The sequence below is a fragment of the Colius striatus genome, chromosome 1 (assembly GCF_028858725.1).
Source record: "Colius striatus isolate bColStr4 chromosome 1, bColStr4.1.hap1, whole genome shotgun sequence".
Taxonomy (NCBI): Eukaryota; Metazoa; Chordata; class Aves; order Coliiformes; family Coliidae; genus Colius; species Colius striatus.
The window spans coordinates 152,693,656-152,707,158 of record NC_084759.1 but is presented as its reverse complement, the minus strand read 5'-3'; the positions used below and the strand labels follow the sequence as shown (position 1 = coordinate 152,707,158).

General features: G+C 47.4%; 1 protein-coding gene across 1 annotated transcript; it reads right to left on the bottom strand.

Moving 5' to 3' along the window:
- Positions 1-3,019: 3,019 nt before the first annotated feature.
- EIF3L (eukaryotic translation initiation factor 3 subunit L) lies at positions 3,020-13,453 on the bottom strand. Its single transcript, XM_062012398.1, has 13 exons — positions 13,364-13,453; positions 13,231-13,279; positions 12,915-13,125; positions 11,508-11,587; positions 11,166-11,227; positions 9,737-9,806; positions 9,020-9,093; positions 7,827-7,998; positions 7,401-7,555; positions 6,465-6,635; positions 4,959-5,456; positions 3,958-4,038; positions 3,020-3,283 (listed from the first exon to the last, which is right to left on the bottom strand). Exons 1-13 carry the CDS (start codon positions 13,394-13,396, stop codon positions 3,245-3,247), a joined length of 1,695 nt encoding a protein of 564 aa, XP_061868382.1. The 5' UTR covers positions 13,397-13,453; the 3' UTR covers positions 3,020-3,244.
- Positions 13,454-13,503: the final 50 nt, after the last annotated feature.

Below are 13,503 nucleotides of genomic sequence, written 5' to 3'. Positions count from 1 at the left end.
AGTTACAAGCCCTTTTTGTCCCCACTCAGTCCCTGAAAGGAGGCAGAGGATGGCAAGTAGGAACAGAAAAAAACCCAACCCATCAGGTAACCTCATGTCTGGCTCACACTCAGGCTGGGACGTAGGCTGCTCTAGGCAGAAGCAGGCCAAGAGGCACCAGCAGAGGATGTGGAAACATCAGACAGTGGAGTACGTGTGGGACTAGGTGGCTGCCGGGCCAGAGAGAGCTTTGAAGATAAGGAGATTTGGAGTTGCAGGCAGCACTTTACAGGAAACCCTGGAAGAAGTGGAGGAAGGGCGCGATACAATCTCAGGAACCCACGACATCGAGGAGATGGATTGTCGCAAGAGCTGGCTGGAATGCTTGGTGTGATGGTCTGATAAAGTGAAGGGGAGAAAGCACACTAACTGTCAACAGTTTAATTTGCTACACCTTTTTTCATTTCCAATTGGGGTGGGGGGTGGGCGACAGCTGCCTCTGTGGAAGACCAATGCATCTCCCAGACAGTGAGCTAATTGGGGGCAGTCCCACCAAATGAGTAGGACACCACACTCTTTTTTTTTTTTTTGCCCCTTTTTGGGCTCTATATTCCTTTCTCCAGCCAGACCTCATGGCTAACACCCTCCTCTTTCTATTCCACTGTTCCACGCTGGGCACCATAGCCCAGAGCTGTGCGACCTGATCTAGGTGGTCCTGCTTCTGCAGGGAGGTTGGACTGGATGATCTCTAAAGGTCCCTTCCAACCCCTACCATTCTAAAAAAAAAACCACCAAAAAATCTCCAAAACCAAACAAAAACCCAAACCAAGTGAAAAATAAATCCTGACTGGCTTGAGCAGCTTCCCCCCTCAGTGCCCAAGTTAAGCTGTGGTGTAAATCACTGGAAAAGCTACTCCACAGAGAAAAAGGAAATGAAGTATTGTCTTGGTTTTGTAGTGACCAAGCTGCCTGCTCAGGATCCTCCAGACCTTCCTGACAGCGTCTTCCTGATGTATCCTAAGGGAGAGCAGGATCGGGGATGTTTTCTTAACCGATTTTTCCATGGTCCATAATCTCACCCCCTCCCTTCACGACTGCAAGACAGAAAGATAGAGTGGATAACCTTGTCCTGTGGTTCCCTCTGATTAAACCATTTTGTCCAGAATCTCCTGAGAATGCTTCTCCCTATCCAAACTCTGCGGCAGCAAGCAAGGCCCAAGCTGTAACAACCCCAGCCTGCCTCCCTGCAGAGCTCTGTTGATGCTGCTGAACGCTCTGCATTCCTCTACAGAGCTTCAAGCAGTGCCAGGCACCGCAGCTCTTTCCTGCAAGCTCCTCCTGGCTCCGTTCCACCAAGTGCCAATCCCGCTCAGTGAACCTTCCACGGTCCCTCAGAGAGGGTGTGGAGCAGTAACACACTCTCTCTGCATCCTCTGCCAGACACAAACACAAGCAGCAGCATATCCACATACCTGAGAACAGCCTGTAACCACCAGAGTGTTTAAGATGATCCACATATGCATTAGAAGTCTGTTATTCCAACATGCCAGTCACAGATTAAAACCAGACCAAACGCCAAGTAACACATTGGATTCCTCTGCTGTGCTATGATCCAGAACTGATTATGGAGATACTGCCCTGCCAGAGGTTCTCCTGTTGTACGTGACATCCATCTTAGCACACGTTCTGGGAAAGATTTAGGCTTTGGATAACAAGAAAGTAGAAGAGTTGCTGTTGACAGCTGTGCTCACTGTGCTGCTGTTGGTAAATACACATAAGCAGAAGTGCCAGCTCTAAAAATTAAAGATGAGCAGACTCTTTTGGTAAGAACCCAGCTCTTGTGGGTTGCTGCAGTGCAGCAGCATCTCACTCCTTTAACCTCTTGATGGTATGGCTGCCTCCAACCCTTCAGAATTGGAGGCAACAAGCCCATACCAAGCCCATAACTAATGGCAGCAGCCAGAAGGCCAACAGGAGTTGCTTGTTTAATCTCACTCTGTGCTGTCTGTTCTCTGCCCACCTGGGTTACAGGGCATGTGAAACAGAAGTTTACTTTTGAGCAGTATCTAGGACATTAGAAACTTGACCCTCATTCAAACACAGTGGATACTCCAACAAAGACTAATTATTCCTGACTTCTAAACAGAATCACCCACACAGTGAAGCTGCACTGCCAGGGCCCTTCTCTCACTGGAAAGGAATGAGAGGGAGGGCTACAAAGAGGCAGGTGGTATATCCTCTCCTATACATACAGGAAGCAAGCTTTGTCTAGCTTTCCTATCACACACGCAGGTTTTTCTCCTTCACCTGTTTCTACCACTCAAACACCAAACTATTTAAAGGCAGCAAAAGGAGGGGAGATAGGGTGTGGAAGGCAGATAAGCTGTGATTCATTCTTTGCATTTGCTTCCCCAATATTTACAGGTCTTTCATTTCCCTTTAGTTTCCAACTGCTGTTTCTTTTTTAAGGCACTGCAAGTTTGCCTTGAAGAATCCAAAGTGGCTGGAGAGCTGGGAAAAATTAGCATTTAAATAAATTAAAACACCCTCAGGGAGTTTTCTGGAGAAAGTGAACTCCATTAAATTTAAGGGTCAAGACTTGGGCATCACTTGTGCTGAAATAAAACACAGCCTCCAGCAAGGACATCTCATCAGATGTCCAAAGTTAATATTGGTTGACTGTTTAAAAAAAAAAAAGGGGGGGGGAAAAGGGTGGGAAGGCGAAAAAATGCAACCTTCTAGGAAAGCAACTAGGACTCAAGGTTTATTCAATATATGAGAGCTAAAAGGAATAATACTGGCTTGTATGTCTTTCCATATCCTGCAGGAACGCTGGAGGACAGCTCACTTTCTCCCCATTAATCGATTCTGCAGCCTTCCCTGTTCACTGTGCTTCTACAGAACATGGAAAGAGGACAGCTCCCCACCGTTACCTGCGACAGCATGGACCAAAGACAGCACAAACCAAGAGCACCTGCCCATGCCTCCAGATGCAATTGTATTCTTCCATGGAGCAAAAACAAATGAGTAGGTCAGATACTGAATGCTCACCAGGAAAATTCCACTAATTTATTAGATGTCTTGTCCTTTGTAGGACGGTTTGAGCCAAACAAGTCTGCTTGTTTAAATACAAAAAAACCACTCCTTCAGAGTCACAGGAGATTCCAGAAATCCCAGAACCCCGAGCTTCCCTCCCTCACCACAAAGAGAATAATTTCTCCCGTTCACTTCTCTGCTCAGGCCGATGGCTGAATCCACAGAAGTTTTAGGGTCTCTGGCCCATCTTCTTCAGGGTTCGATTCAGCTGGAATTAGAGAAAGCAAAGGTCAGAAAAAAACAGATAGTAACTGTCACACACCACTGCTTCCCTCAGCAGCCTTTAGCCAATGCCCCTACTCCCTCCTCTCCAACTCACTGACAAAAAAAAAGCTCTTGCACAAGTGCAGGCAGCGTGCAAAGCAGGAGAACCAGTAAAAGTCCCTCCTCCTCTCCAACAGCAGAGACACATGGAGAACTGAGGATGCAAACTTCCAACAGTGGCACTGCAACCCTGTATTGCTCGAGTGCCCACATCTCAGGGTTCTGCAGCCCAAGTCTCCAGCACGTAGCAGCCACTGTTGAGAAGCGGAGCAGTGACAGAATGTCACCTCCTGGCTGAGCACAACCCTGTGCTCCAGAAATCTTTAAGGCCACTTTCTAGAGCTGTACTTATGAAGGCAGAGATACATTTTGGTTGTGTTACTGATAAGAACATCACAATTGTCTAGAGACAATGGAGTCAATGTCCTTGGACAGTAAAACTCCTCTCTTACCACTGTGGTTCGAATGAGCACTTACCACACAAATAACATACCATTCTTCCCCAGCAAGGCATCACACAGCTCTCTCACACAAGCATTGCTCCTCTAGAGCTTGCACAGTCCAATGCTTGACCCGCTTTTCCCACAGAGCTCCACAGCTCTCCTACACAGGCCTCACCTCCTCAAACTTGTGGATCTGGCGGATGAAGAAGTCCCCATAGCGTCGAGCAACCTTTGTGTCTGCGATATGGATCATGTCCTGGGGAAGGAACAGCATGAGGTCAGGAAAAAGGACTGGGCTAGCAGGGAGACAGCAAGCACTGCCAAAAGAGAGAAGCAACCAAAGGGGCTTCAATCCAGCCCTGGTTCAGCATCACACATACCTGGACCTGTGCTAGTCCACTCAGTTCTCTGTAGGCTGTCTTCCCTGTTCCAGGATGTATTTGTCTCAGATTCACATGGTACTCACATTCTCACACACTCTGCCTGTTTTTGTCTGTCTTTGCAGTTTGACAGTCCCAACACCAATTTGTGCTCTGCTTCCCTCCACCAGCAGCTAACAGTTGTGTTATCTCCCAGGAGACACATAATGTGAGACCCTGCAGAAAGGGGTCTGCTCTAAGGACTGAGAATGAGGGGCAATCTGTTCTCCTTCCTAGCAAGGAACTTAATGGTTATTGCTATCTTCTTTGAAAACCAAGTCCTGAACGACTCTTTGCTTCTTGCTGCCTGGAGCTCCAAGGGCAGGGTGGTGACAGGACTATACCTTGTGTTAAGATTCCTCCTAGAGCAGACAGAGCTAAATGCTGCTCCATTGATAGATGGACCTGTAATGTGCCTAGGCAAAATCCGCACTTTGTCCAGCAAAAAAGAGATGTAGGGGAGACCTTCACCTTATACACTAACAGCGCTATCTGTCACCCAACTGTTGCCTCCTGAGAACAAACAGCTCCCTCTGTCCTGGGGAAGACGGTTAAGACAACTGTCAAAGCTGCCTGTGACATCCCATCACTGTTTATTCACTCACACTCCTATTAAGCTGGGCTACGACTTCACTGTAGGCATCACATGGCAAAGAAGGAAGTGACATTTCTCACAGACTGGAGCAAAACTAGGTGCTGCACTTCCATCATTTCCCAGGTGAAGAATTGTCCTAGCCAGCAAGAGGCAGATACCAACCTTGTCAATGTAGAAGTCGACCTCAGAGGCAGACTGGAACTCCCCATCCAGGGCAGATATGCCACTGGTCCATACCAGGTTCTTCATCTTGTGCTTGAAGACGAGGAGCTGGATACGAAACTCCTGCTCCGTGAGGTCCAGGAAGCCGGCCAGCTTCGCCACAGGCATGGTGGTGTAGAGCTTGAGGAAGCTACGGATGGTGGAGAGCTGAGCCTGCTGCTGAACCTCATCGGCAAAGACCTTGAGCTGCTGCAGGAAGGGCTCCTTGTGGTAGTTGGGATGCACATTGTCGTAGTTGGGTACCACAGGGGAGAGGAACTTGGGGCAGGCGTAACTGAAGAGCTCCTCGTAGACCTGCGCGTCGCCCTTCTGCATGCGCAGCATCTTGTCCCCGTACTTCTCGCGCAGCTGCAGGTGGATGCTCTCGTCTATGCGCATGGGGTACATGGTGAGGGCGATGGCCAGCAGCGCGTGCATCTGCTCGTTCTGCTTGTTGATCTGAGACACAGAGGAGAAACCTGTTACAGCTCGGGCTTCATGGGGCCGGAGGGAGCTGTGCTGTTCAGAGACAGACCCCGACAGTCCCTGTGCTCAAGAGGAAGAAGCAGCGATGCCCCGATGCAGGCAGAAGCAGTGCCTCTGGGCAAGGCAGATGGGGAATGCTCTATCAAGATTCTCATCAATGAGAGAGCAGGCTGGACAAGAGGAAAAGTACAGTGACTGTACCCAGAGCCATATGGAACCTGGATGGCCAGAAGCAGGTTTGCCTGCTCTGATGGGAAAAACCACAGAGAAGAAGGGAAGGCAGATGGTTTAACAACCATCTTCTGGCAAGGGACAGTTATAACGGAAGCCAGAGAAGAACAGACTGAGAAGGGTGATTTATCTGGATGAAACGGACAGCTGTGTGGCTGAAACAGACATACCAAACTTTTGAGGCCTCATGGAATTAAGAATGGAGGGATTTGGCTACACAAAAGAGATAGAAATGAATCATAAGGATGAAAAGGAGACAGCAGCAGCAGGGAGTAAAACAGGCACCAGAGACGTAAAACAGGCACCAGAGACAGCAGAGATGGAAAGAGAAAAGAGCTTTGTTTCAGCCATGCTGAATTAAAACAGTCTGTGCATGATTATCTGATAATGGAACTATATCCCACAATGGCAGTAACCTGAAATGCAGAACTGGATGGACTAGGAACAGGACTGAGTTTGAAGCAGCATGGACAAGAATATCATTAGCAGCTGATATTCATTAACAACACTGTGTAAAGCGCAGATGGAGCCAGAGCAACTGTATGGTGAACAACCAAAGGAACTGGTTACACAGCTAACAGAAACACGTGGCAAAGGAGTTCAAAGGATCCTTAGTCACCACTACCAGCAGCAGAGTCCAGGAAAATAAGGCCAGGCTTTTAGATGCAGGCTATCAAGTGGCAGAGGAGGGGCAGGAAAGAAGACAACAGCTTTTTCTTTTGGGAAGTCCAGATCTACTCTGTTTCTTACCATCTCGTACTTGTAGGTCGTCCTCTGAAACATGCTCTTGGTCCTCTGGATGTAGAGGAGGATGTTGGCGAAGACACGGATGGCATCCTGGTAACGCCGCATCATGAGGTACGCAAAGCCCACATAGTAATAGGTGGTCACCTGGCACTCAGGCACCCGGGAGTACATGCTCTGACAAGGAAGGATTCACATGTGAGGTTAGAGGGGAGATAACTTTTGATCCAAAGAGCTTCGGTTACCTAGAATTCAGCCACCTCTGCCTTCGCTCCCATGCCAAACAGAGAATGGAGAGAGTTAACCCAGGATACCTTGCCTCCTGCCCATCCCTTCAGCAGCTTCCTCGCTTTTTATTACCTCATGCCATTTCCTATGTTTTCCAGTTTCAGCTTCCTATAAGCAGAGGACTCTTGCACTGTGCCCAATATTGCTTTCCTCAGTTCCCTTTCCCCCTATTTCACTCCAGGTCCTGTGCCAGACGGCACACAGACAGATCGGTGCCAAGCCTGTGTTGCAGCTGGACTTTTCTTATCATAAGCAGCACTCAGTTCTAAGGCAACAAACATGTAAGGTGGGTGTGGGCACAAAGAGGATGAGGGTCAAAAAGAGAAGAATGAGGCATTACCAAGGTGGGAAAGACGTCTTCAGCTAGCTACCACCACACTACCACTTACAGTTCAAATGATGTGCCCCGCAACAACACTGCCTTGCACAACACAGCAAACCTCCTAAAAAAACTAGGCATTTGTGCTACAAATTACCACACAGCTTGATTCAATGCCAAAGCTCCAGCTGTGCTCAACTACAAACTCCTGACAGCTACCAGAGTTACAAACAGCCCCTCAGCTGGAGGATTCGTTACAGCAATCTTCCGCCAGCGTGTTTGAACAGAGGCATTTGGAAAACTGCAACTGAGAGTTTAAAGCACATTATATTAACCTTCTTGTTGAGCTCGATGTTCTCCAGAACCTTGATGGCTTGGTAGTAATCTCCCAGCAGGGAGTGCAGACGCAAGAGCCCAACCAGGCTGAAATAGCCCAGCATTTTGTAGAGGGAGTGGCGACCATATTCACCAGCCACACTTTCAGGGTCACCTAGGGAAAAAAAACAAAGGAATGATGATCCTTTCCTCCAAGGAAACAAGTTCCCCTTTCAATATCTCTATGTTTTTGAGCAAAAGCTGGCGATTACACCTCAGGTAATCACCAGCACATCTCACATCAGGCCAACAGAACCTCTCTCACTCACTCCAGCCACTGATTAAAATGTTTGACCCAGTTCCCAGACAGAGCCAACTGAGCTCAGTCAAATCAAAGCAAAGCAGCAGAGACCCCAGCCTTGCTCGGCATGCCCCAGCGAGTTCACCTCCGCTTGTGTAGACCTCCAGCTGTCGGTTGATGTTGGATTTGTCTACCAGAGAGTGCAGCACGTTGAGGACACTGTGGACGTTCCAGATCTTGGGGTTGGAACGAAGGAAATCAATTTCCTCTTCAGACTTCTTGGCTGTCTTGCAGCGGTACTGGCTGAAAGACTGGAACTACAGGAAAAAAAGCAGAGATTCATTGACGAGAAGCTAGTTGGGAGACGTTCAGCTAAGTACACTAAGCTCACAGGTTGATATAAACGCATCACAATAAAGTACAAGTTGTATGAAGAAAGAAAGTTTCATCTGAGATCACCTGGCAATCAAAACAAGAAATGAAACCACCGTTAAAGCACCAAGGGAAAATGTGAGACAATCTGTAGGAAAAGGGTCTCTTAGACTAAACACAGATTTGCGGTTGGACCAGAATGACCACGTTGTAAGATACATCTGCATACACACACACACATACATCTTCTCATACATAGGCACATATCCTTTTTCAATGTCTGTCAAGATTGCACTTGGGCAACTCCAGGCAACTCTGTAACATTAAGATATGGAAACGGGCACCTAGAGAAAAACCAGTAGCATTTGAGACCTTTATTCCTGCATTCAGAACAATGAGAGGAAAAAATAATCTTTCCTACCATTAAGAAAGATTAATGTATTAATTATTATTAATTTGGTTATCAATTAATTCTTATTAATTATTAATTCATTAAGCTAACAGCTTTCAAATCAAGTCAGCAATCTCTCTGTAGAAGCATACAGGCCCTACTAAGAAATACAAAACGCAAAACTAAAGTATAACCCTAGAACACAGCAGAAATAGTTTGAGTAAGTTTTTTTTTCTTAAGGTCTTTGTGACTACAGCAGATTTCTGTCAGGCTGCTTTGCACAAAGCAGGTAGAAATGAGGCAAGTTTAAAACAAACAAAAATCCCAAAACCCTAAGCAGCAACTGAAACAGAAATACCAACAGAAGTCCAGGACTCTCCAAAGAGCTCCCTGTAACTTAAAAATCTATACAAGTATTTCATCTACTTGATGACCCAGGAATAACAGTGCTTACCAAAGCTGTTTGACCTGCAATGGCATCCTAGCTATGAAAACCACAGAGAGTGAGATGGAAAATTTGTAGTGTCAAGAGAGGCAAGGCGATCCCAAAACGGAACAGTCTTGCAGTCATATACCTGGTATATGAACTCATCAATGATATCCCAGAGCCACTGGTTGGGCAGTTCCAGGGGAGCAGGACCATCAGCATCTGCAGAAGAATGTAAGAGATGAGAGGCTTAATACTCTGAAGCTGGAACAGTGACAGAACTGAAAGAATCCAATAATTAAAGAACACATGAATATCCCTGAAACGGGAGATGCTGGAGAGAATGAATGAAGTAGTGACATGTGGCTTCAGGTGCCTCAGCTGCCACAACTTTAAAGAACAGCAGTGTGTGGGGGGTTAATCTTCTCAGAAGCTGTGCACACTGTAGGTGTTTAACCTAACCCATCTCTTCTCCACAACAAGTCTGGCAGGGAGCCACAAATGCTCACGTTTGTTCCAAGGGGAGTCAATAACGGCAAGAAGCTGTGAAACACTGCAAGTTTTCTCCAGCTTACAGCTTCATTTTGCTTGTTAATACAAAGCTGAAGCAGCTCTCAGCAAGACAGAAAGCTAAATGAGGTTTATTCTTTAGGGTATTTCAGAAAGCCCTGGAAGCTACTTGTGCATTCTGTTGCTTTCATTGTATGGATGTAAAGTGCTCTTAACAGACTCAACCATGTGGAAAGCTCATAAGCTACTTGTCCCTACCTGATCTATAATACATGATCTATCCACTTCTAACCCTTCCGCCAGCTGTGTCCTCTCCATCCAATTCCCAACCCAGAAATTAATTGCAGCAACTCACTGAGGATGTAGTTGAAGAGGTTGCAGTAGTTGTAATAGGATTCAAATCTCTGCTCCAGCGTGGGCCCACCCTGCAAGAAGGACACTCTGCTTAGTTTCAAGTATGGCAGGAGTGAGTTTATGGGCAACAGTTTCTGAGGGACAATCAGCAGTCAGAGCAGTAGAGGGTCTGTTTCAGTAATGTTAGAGCCAATACTCAATGAGGACACCCAGCAGCACCATCCAGAAAGCCTGAAAATGTGTCATTACTGTCCCATAGAAATAGGGCTGACTTTGCATGTACAGGTAGCTTCCTCCAGGATGACAGAGCACTCAAACCTCCTGTGAGCAGCATGCATTAACCTTCCTTGTTCTCCTCTCTGCTGTCCAAGCCTAAGAGCTTCCTATTGCCTTCAACAGCCTTCTCCCTTCATGACAGCCCTTAATAAATCAATAATTCTGCTTCTGGACAGTACTTCTACATGCTTTGGAAGACCAGTAAACATAGTAGGAACTCACTCTTCCTACAATCATCTTCCTTATTTCACCTGGAGACATTTGAGGGCAGCCTAACCACTGATAGTACAGCTTGAGAAACCAGTTTCTCCTGTCAAAGTCTGACTTTAGCAGTAACTCCTCTTTCAAATGCTCATTTCTCCATCCTCTGGTCCACGCCAAAACTGCAATTATTACTTATTTATGCCATGAGTCATGCCTCAGTTCAGCTTCTTTACTTAAAGAACCAAGAGCTACTGTCATTTTCCCCATTGACTTCCAACAAGTTTAAGAAAAAAACCGGCTGGGGATGATTTTGTTTTATAAAGCACGCTTCCTTCTGTTTCCTCCTCCTGTATCCCTTAATGTTTCCCCTCATTGCAAGGCACTCTGACCCCGTGGGGTTTTTTTAACCACAAATAATGCCCTCTCTTCTTGGAACATCCCCTCTTATCTGCCTGCTAATATGAAGAACAAGAAGCCACAAAGAAACACAGAGAAACAACTGATCTGGAGGTCTTGGAATTATAGCTCTATAAAAAATGGAAATTTGATGACGTCCCAACACCTTCTTTTCTCACTCACTAACCACTACACTTCATGTCAGTAACAAATTTCTGTGTAATAACCTCCCACTCAGACCAGGTCTTCTGACTCATAGAAACTGCCAGGGTCACCTGCACACTAATTACAACCAAGCTTGATGAGACAGCTAATGAGCCTCAGGAACACGGCCAAGCGTCTCCTGCTTTTCAGCAACAAGTAAATCCCTGCTACACTCACAAAAGGGCAGGAATTTTAAGCTTCCCTAAAAGCAATTTGACTTATAGCTCATAAACCCATCCAATTCTGTCCTCCAAAACTCAAGGAACCACTGACACTGCGGTGGCAGCAAGATTTGGCAAGTTTTATATGGCACAGAGAAGCCAGCAGAAAGGCACAGGGCAAACACTCACGCTGACTTTGGCGTAGATGTGCCTATAGTACAGCTCCTTGTACAGGATGAGGAAAACAGCATCTGGAAAAGATGACAGAGCTGGGGATTAGCAAGACACAAGGCCTGGGCAATGGGAACTCTGGGATGCACCAGTGGTGCTCCTCCTGCCACAGTAATAATGGAAGGCACGAAGGGATACTTCAAGTTTGCCTTCTTGCCGGGAATCTACCGAAGGAGTTGTCAGAGTGAACAAAGACAACTGACTCGGGCAGCAGCAACCCTGTGCACTTGCTCATTCATGGTTCAAAAGTGATTTAGTTCCTTTTCCCTCTGACAAGCAAAAAGAAAGTAAAAGACTTACCATTTCCAACCTGAGGGGCGATCGCCTCAGCCTCTGGCCACGGGGTGTTCTTAAAAAACCTTTCTGTCAGCTTTGTCCAGCTGAAAGAGACACACACACACACAGCGTGGTATTAGAAACCATTTCTCTGTTTGACAGTGCTGGAGTTAAGAGACTGCAATATAGAGGTCTTAGGCTCAAAGAGAGCGGAATACCACCACTACCCTATTTTATCAAGTCCAGTGCTGATGCAAATGACTGTAAACAATTGCAACTGTTGAACTGCAAACAATTAAAGTCTTCAATTTATCCCTGACATATGGAATGTTTGTGTATATTATTTACAGGATTCTTTATCGAAAGGCAACACAGCTACAAGCGGGAGTAGGACTGGCACAGGCTGCCCAGGGAGGGTGTGGAGTTTCCTTCTCAAAAGGTCTTCAAAACCCGTGTGGACACGTTCCTGTGTGAGCTGATCTAGGTGGATTTGCTTTAGCAGGGGAGTTGGACTGGATGATCTCTAGAGACTCCTTCCAAGCCCTCCCGTTCTGTGATTCTATGAACGGGCAAAACGATTGCACTTCACAGCCTTAACTAGCACTACTGAGGTCACTTTTTGCTGCCTCCATACCTGGTAGTTTCCTTCAGACAGATCACAACTCATACTTACATTAGCCTAATCACACAATCTTAAGGGCTGGAAGGGACCTCAAATGATCATCTAGTCCAACCCCCTGCCAGAGCAGGACCTCCTAGGGTAGGTCACACAGGAACTCATCCAGGTGGGCTTTGAACGTCCCCAGAGAAGGAGACTCCACAACCCATCTGGGCAGCCTGTGCCAGTGCCCCGTCATCCTCACAGTGAAGAAATTTTTCCTTATGTTTCTTTGGAATCTCTTATGCTCCAGCTTGTACCCACTGCCCCTTGTCCTATCACTGGACATCACTGAGAACAACTCGCCTTCATTCTCCTGACATCTGCCCTCTACATATTTGTGAACATTAATGAAGTCACCCTTCAGTCTCTTCTCCAAGCTGAAGAGCTCCAGTTCCCTCACCCTTTCATGATGTGGGAGATGCTCCATGCCCTTCATCATCTTGGTGGCCCTGCACTGAACTCTCTCCAGCAGCTCCTTGATCTCGAACTGAGGGACCCAGAACTGGACACAGTATTCCAGATATGGTCACGTGAGGGCAGAGTAGATGGGGAGGAAAACTCTCTCGACCTACTAACACATCCTTTCTAATACAGCCCAGGTGCAGAGGTATCTGTTTTTTTATTCAGTGGTCAAATGAAACCTCATACTACATTTTAGAGGAAGCCGAGGCTTGGAACAAGACATCTAGTCAGCCTTTGCTTTAGGTGCAGGGTGTATTTTCATCACAGTTTAAAGAGCGACTCTCCTTGCGGGAAAGACGGCTTTGTACCTGTTTTCATAGATATCCTGGATCTCATACACCTTCTGGTCAATAACATCGCTGGAGACGCGGCTGGCCTGGAGCTCGTACACCTTCTGGTCGATGAGATCCGACACGGTCTTGTGGAAGTACTGAATGAAGTTCTTGATGACTTCGGGGATCACCTGGTAGGTCTGCTGCTCGTACTGCCGCTCGTAGGCCAGGTCTTGCTTCGGGTCTCCTGAAGGGAAAGCGGTGCGGTGAGCCTACAGACCCAATAGCCTGGCGGCAACCAACGCGGTGGCGCCCGAGGGCCCGGCCCGGCGCGGCCCAGGCCCGCACTCACCCGTGTGCATGTCATAGTCGTTGGAGTAGGCGTAGGGGTCGTAGGCAGCCTGCGGAGAGAAGGCGGCAGTGAGTCACCGCGACTAAACCCGGACACGAGCCCTCCCTCCCCTCCCGCCGCCGCCGGCCCGCACCTCGTTGTCGTAGTCCTCCCCCGGGTAGGCCATGGCGGCGGCAACGCGGGCCCGGTACCGAGAGGGCAGGAAGAGGGGCGGGGCCCGGGCCTGAGCTCGGGCTCTGTGCTCCCACTGGTTGAAACGACTGTCTGTCTTCC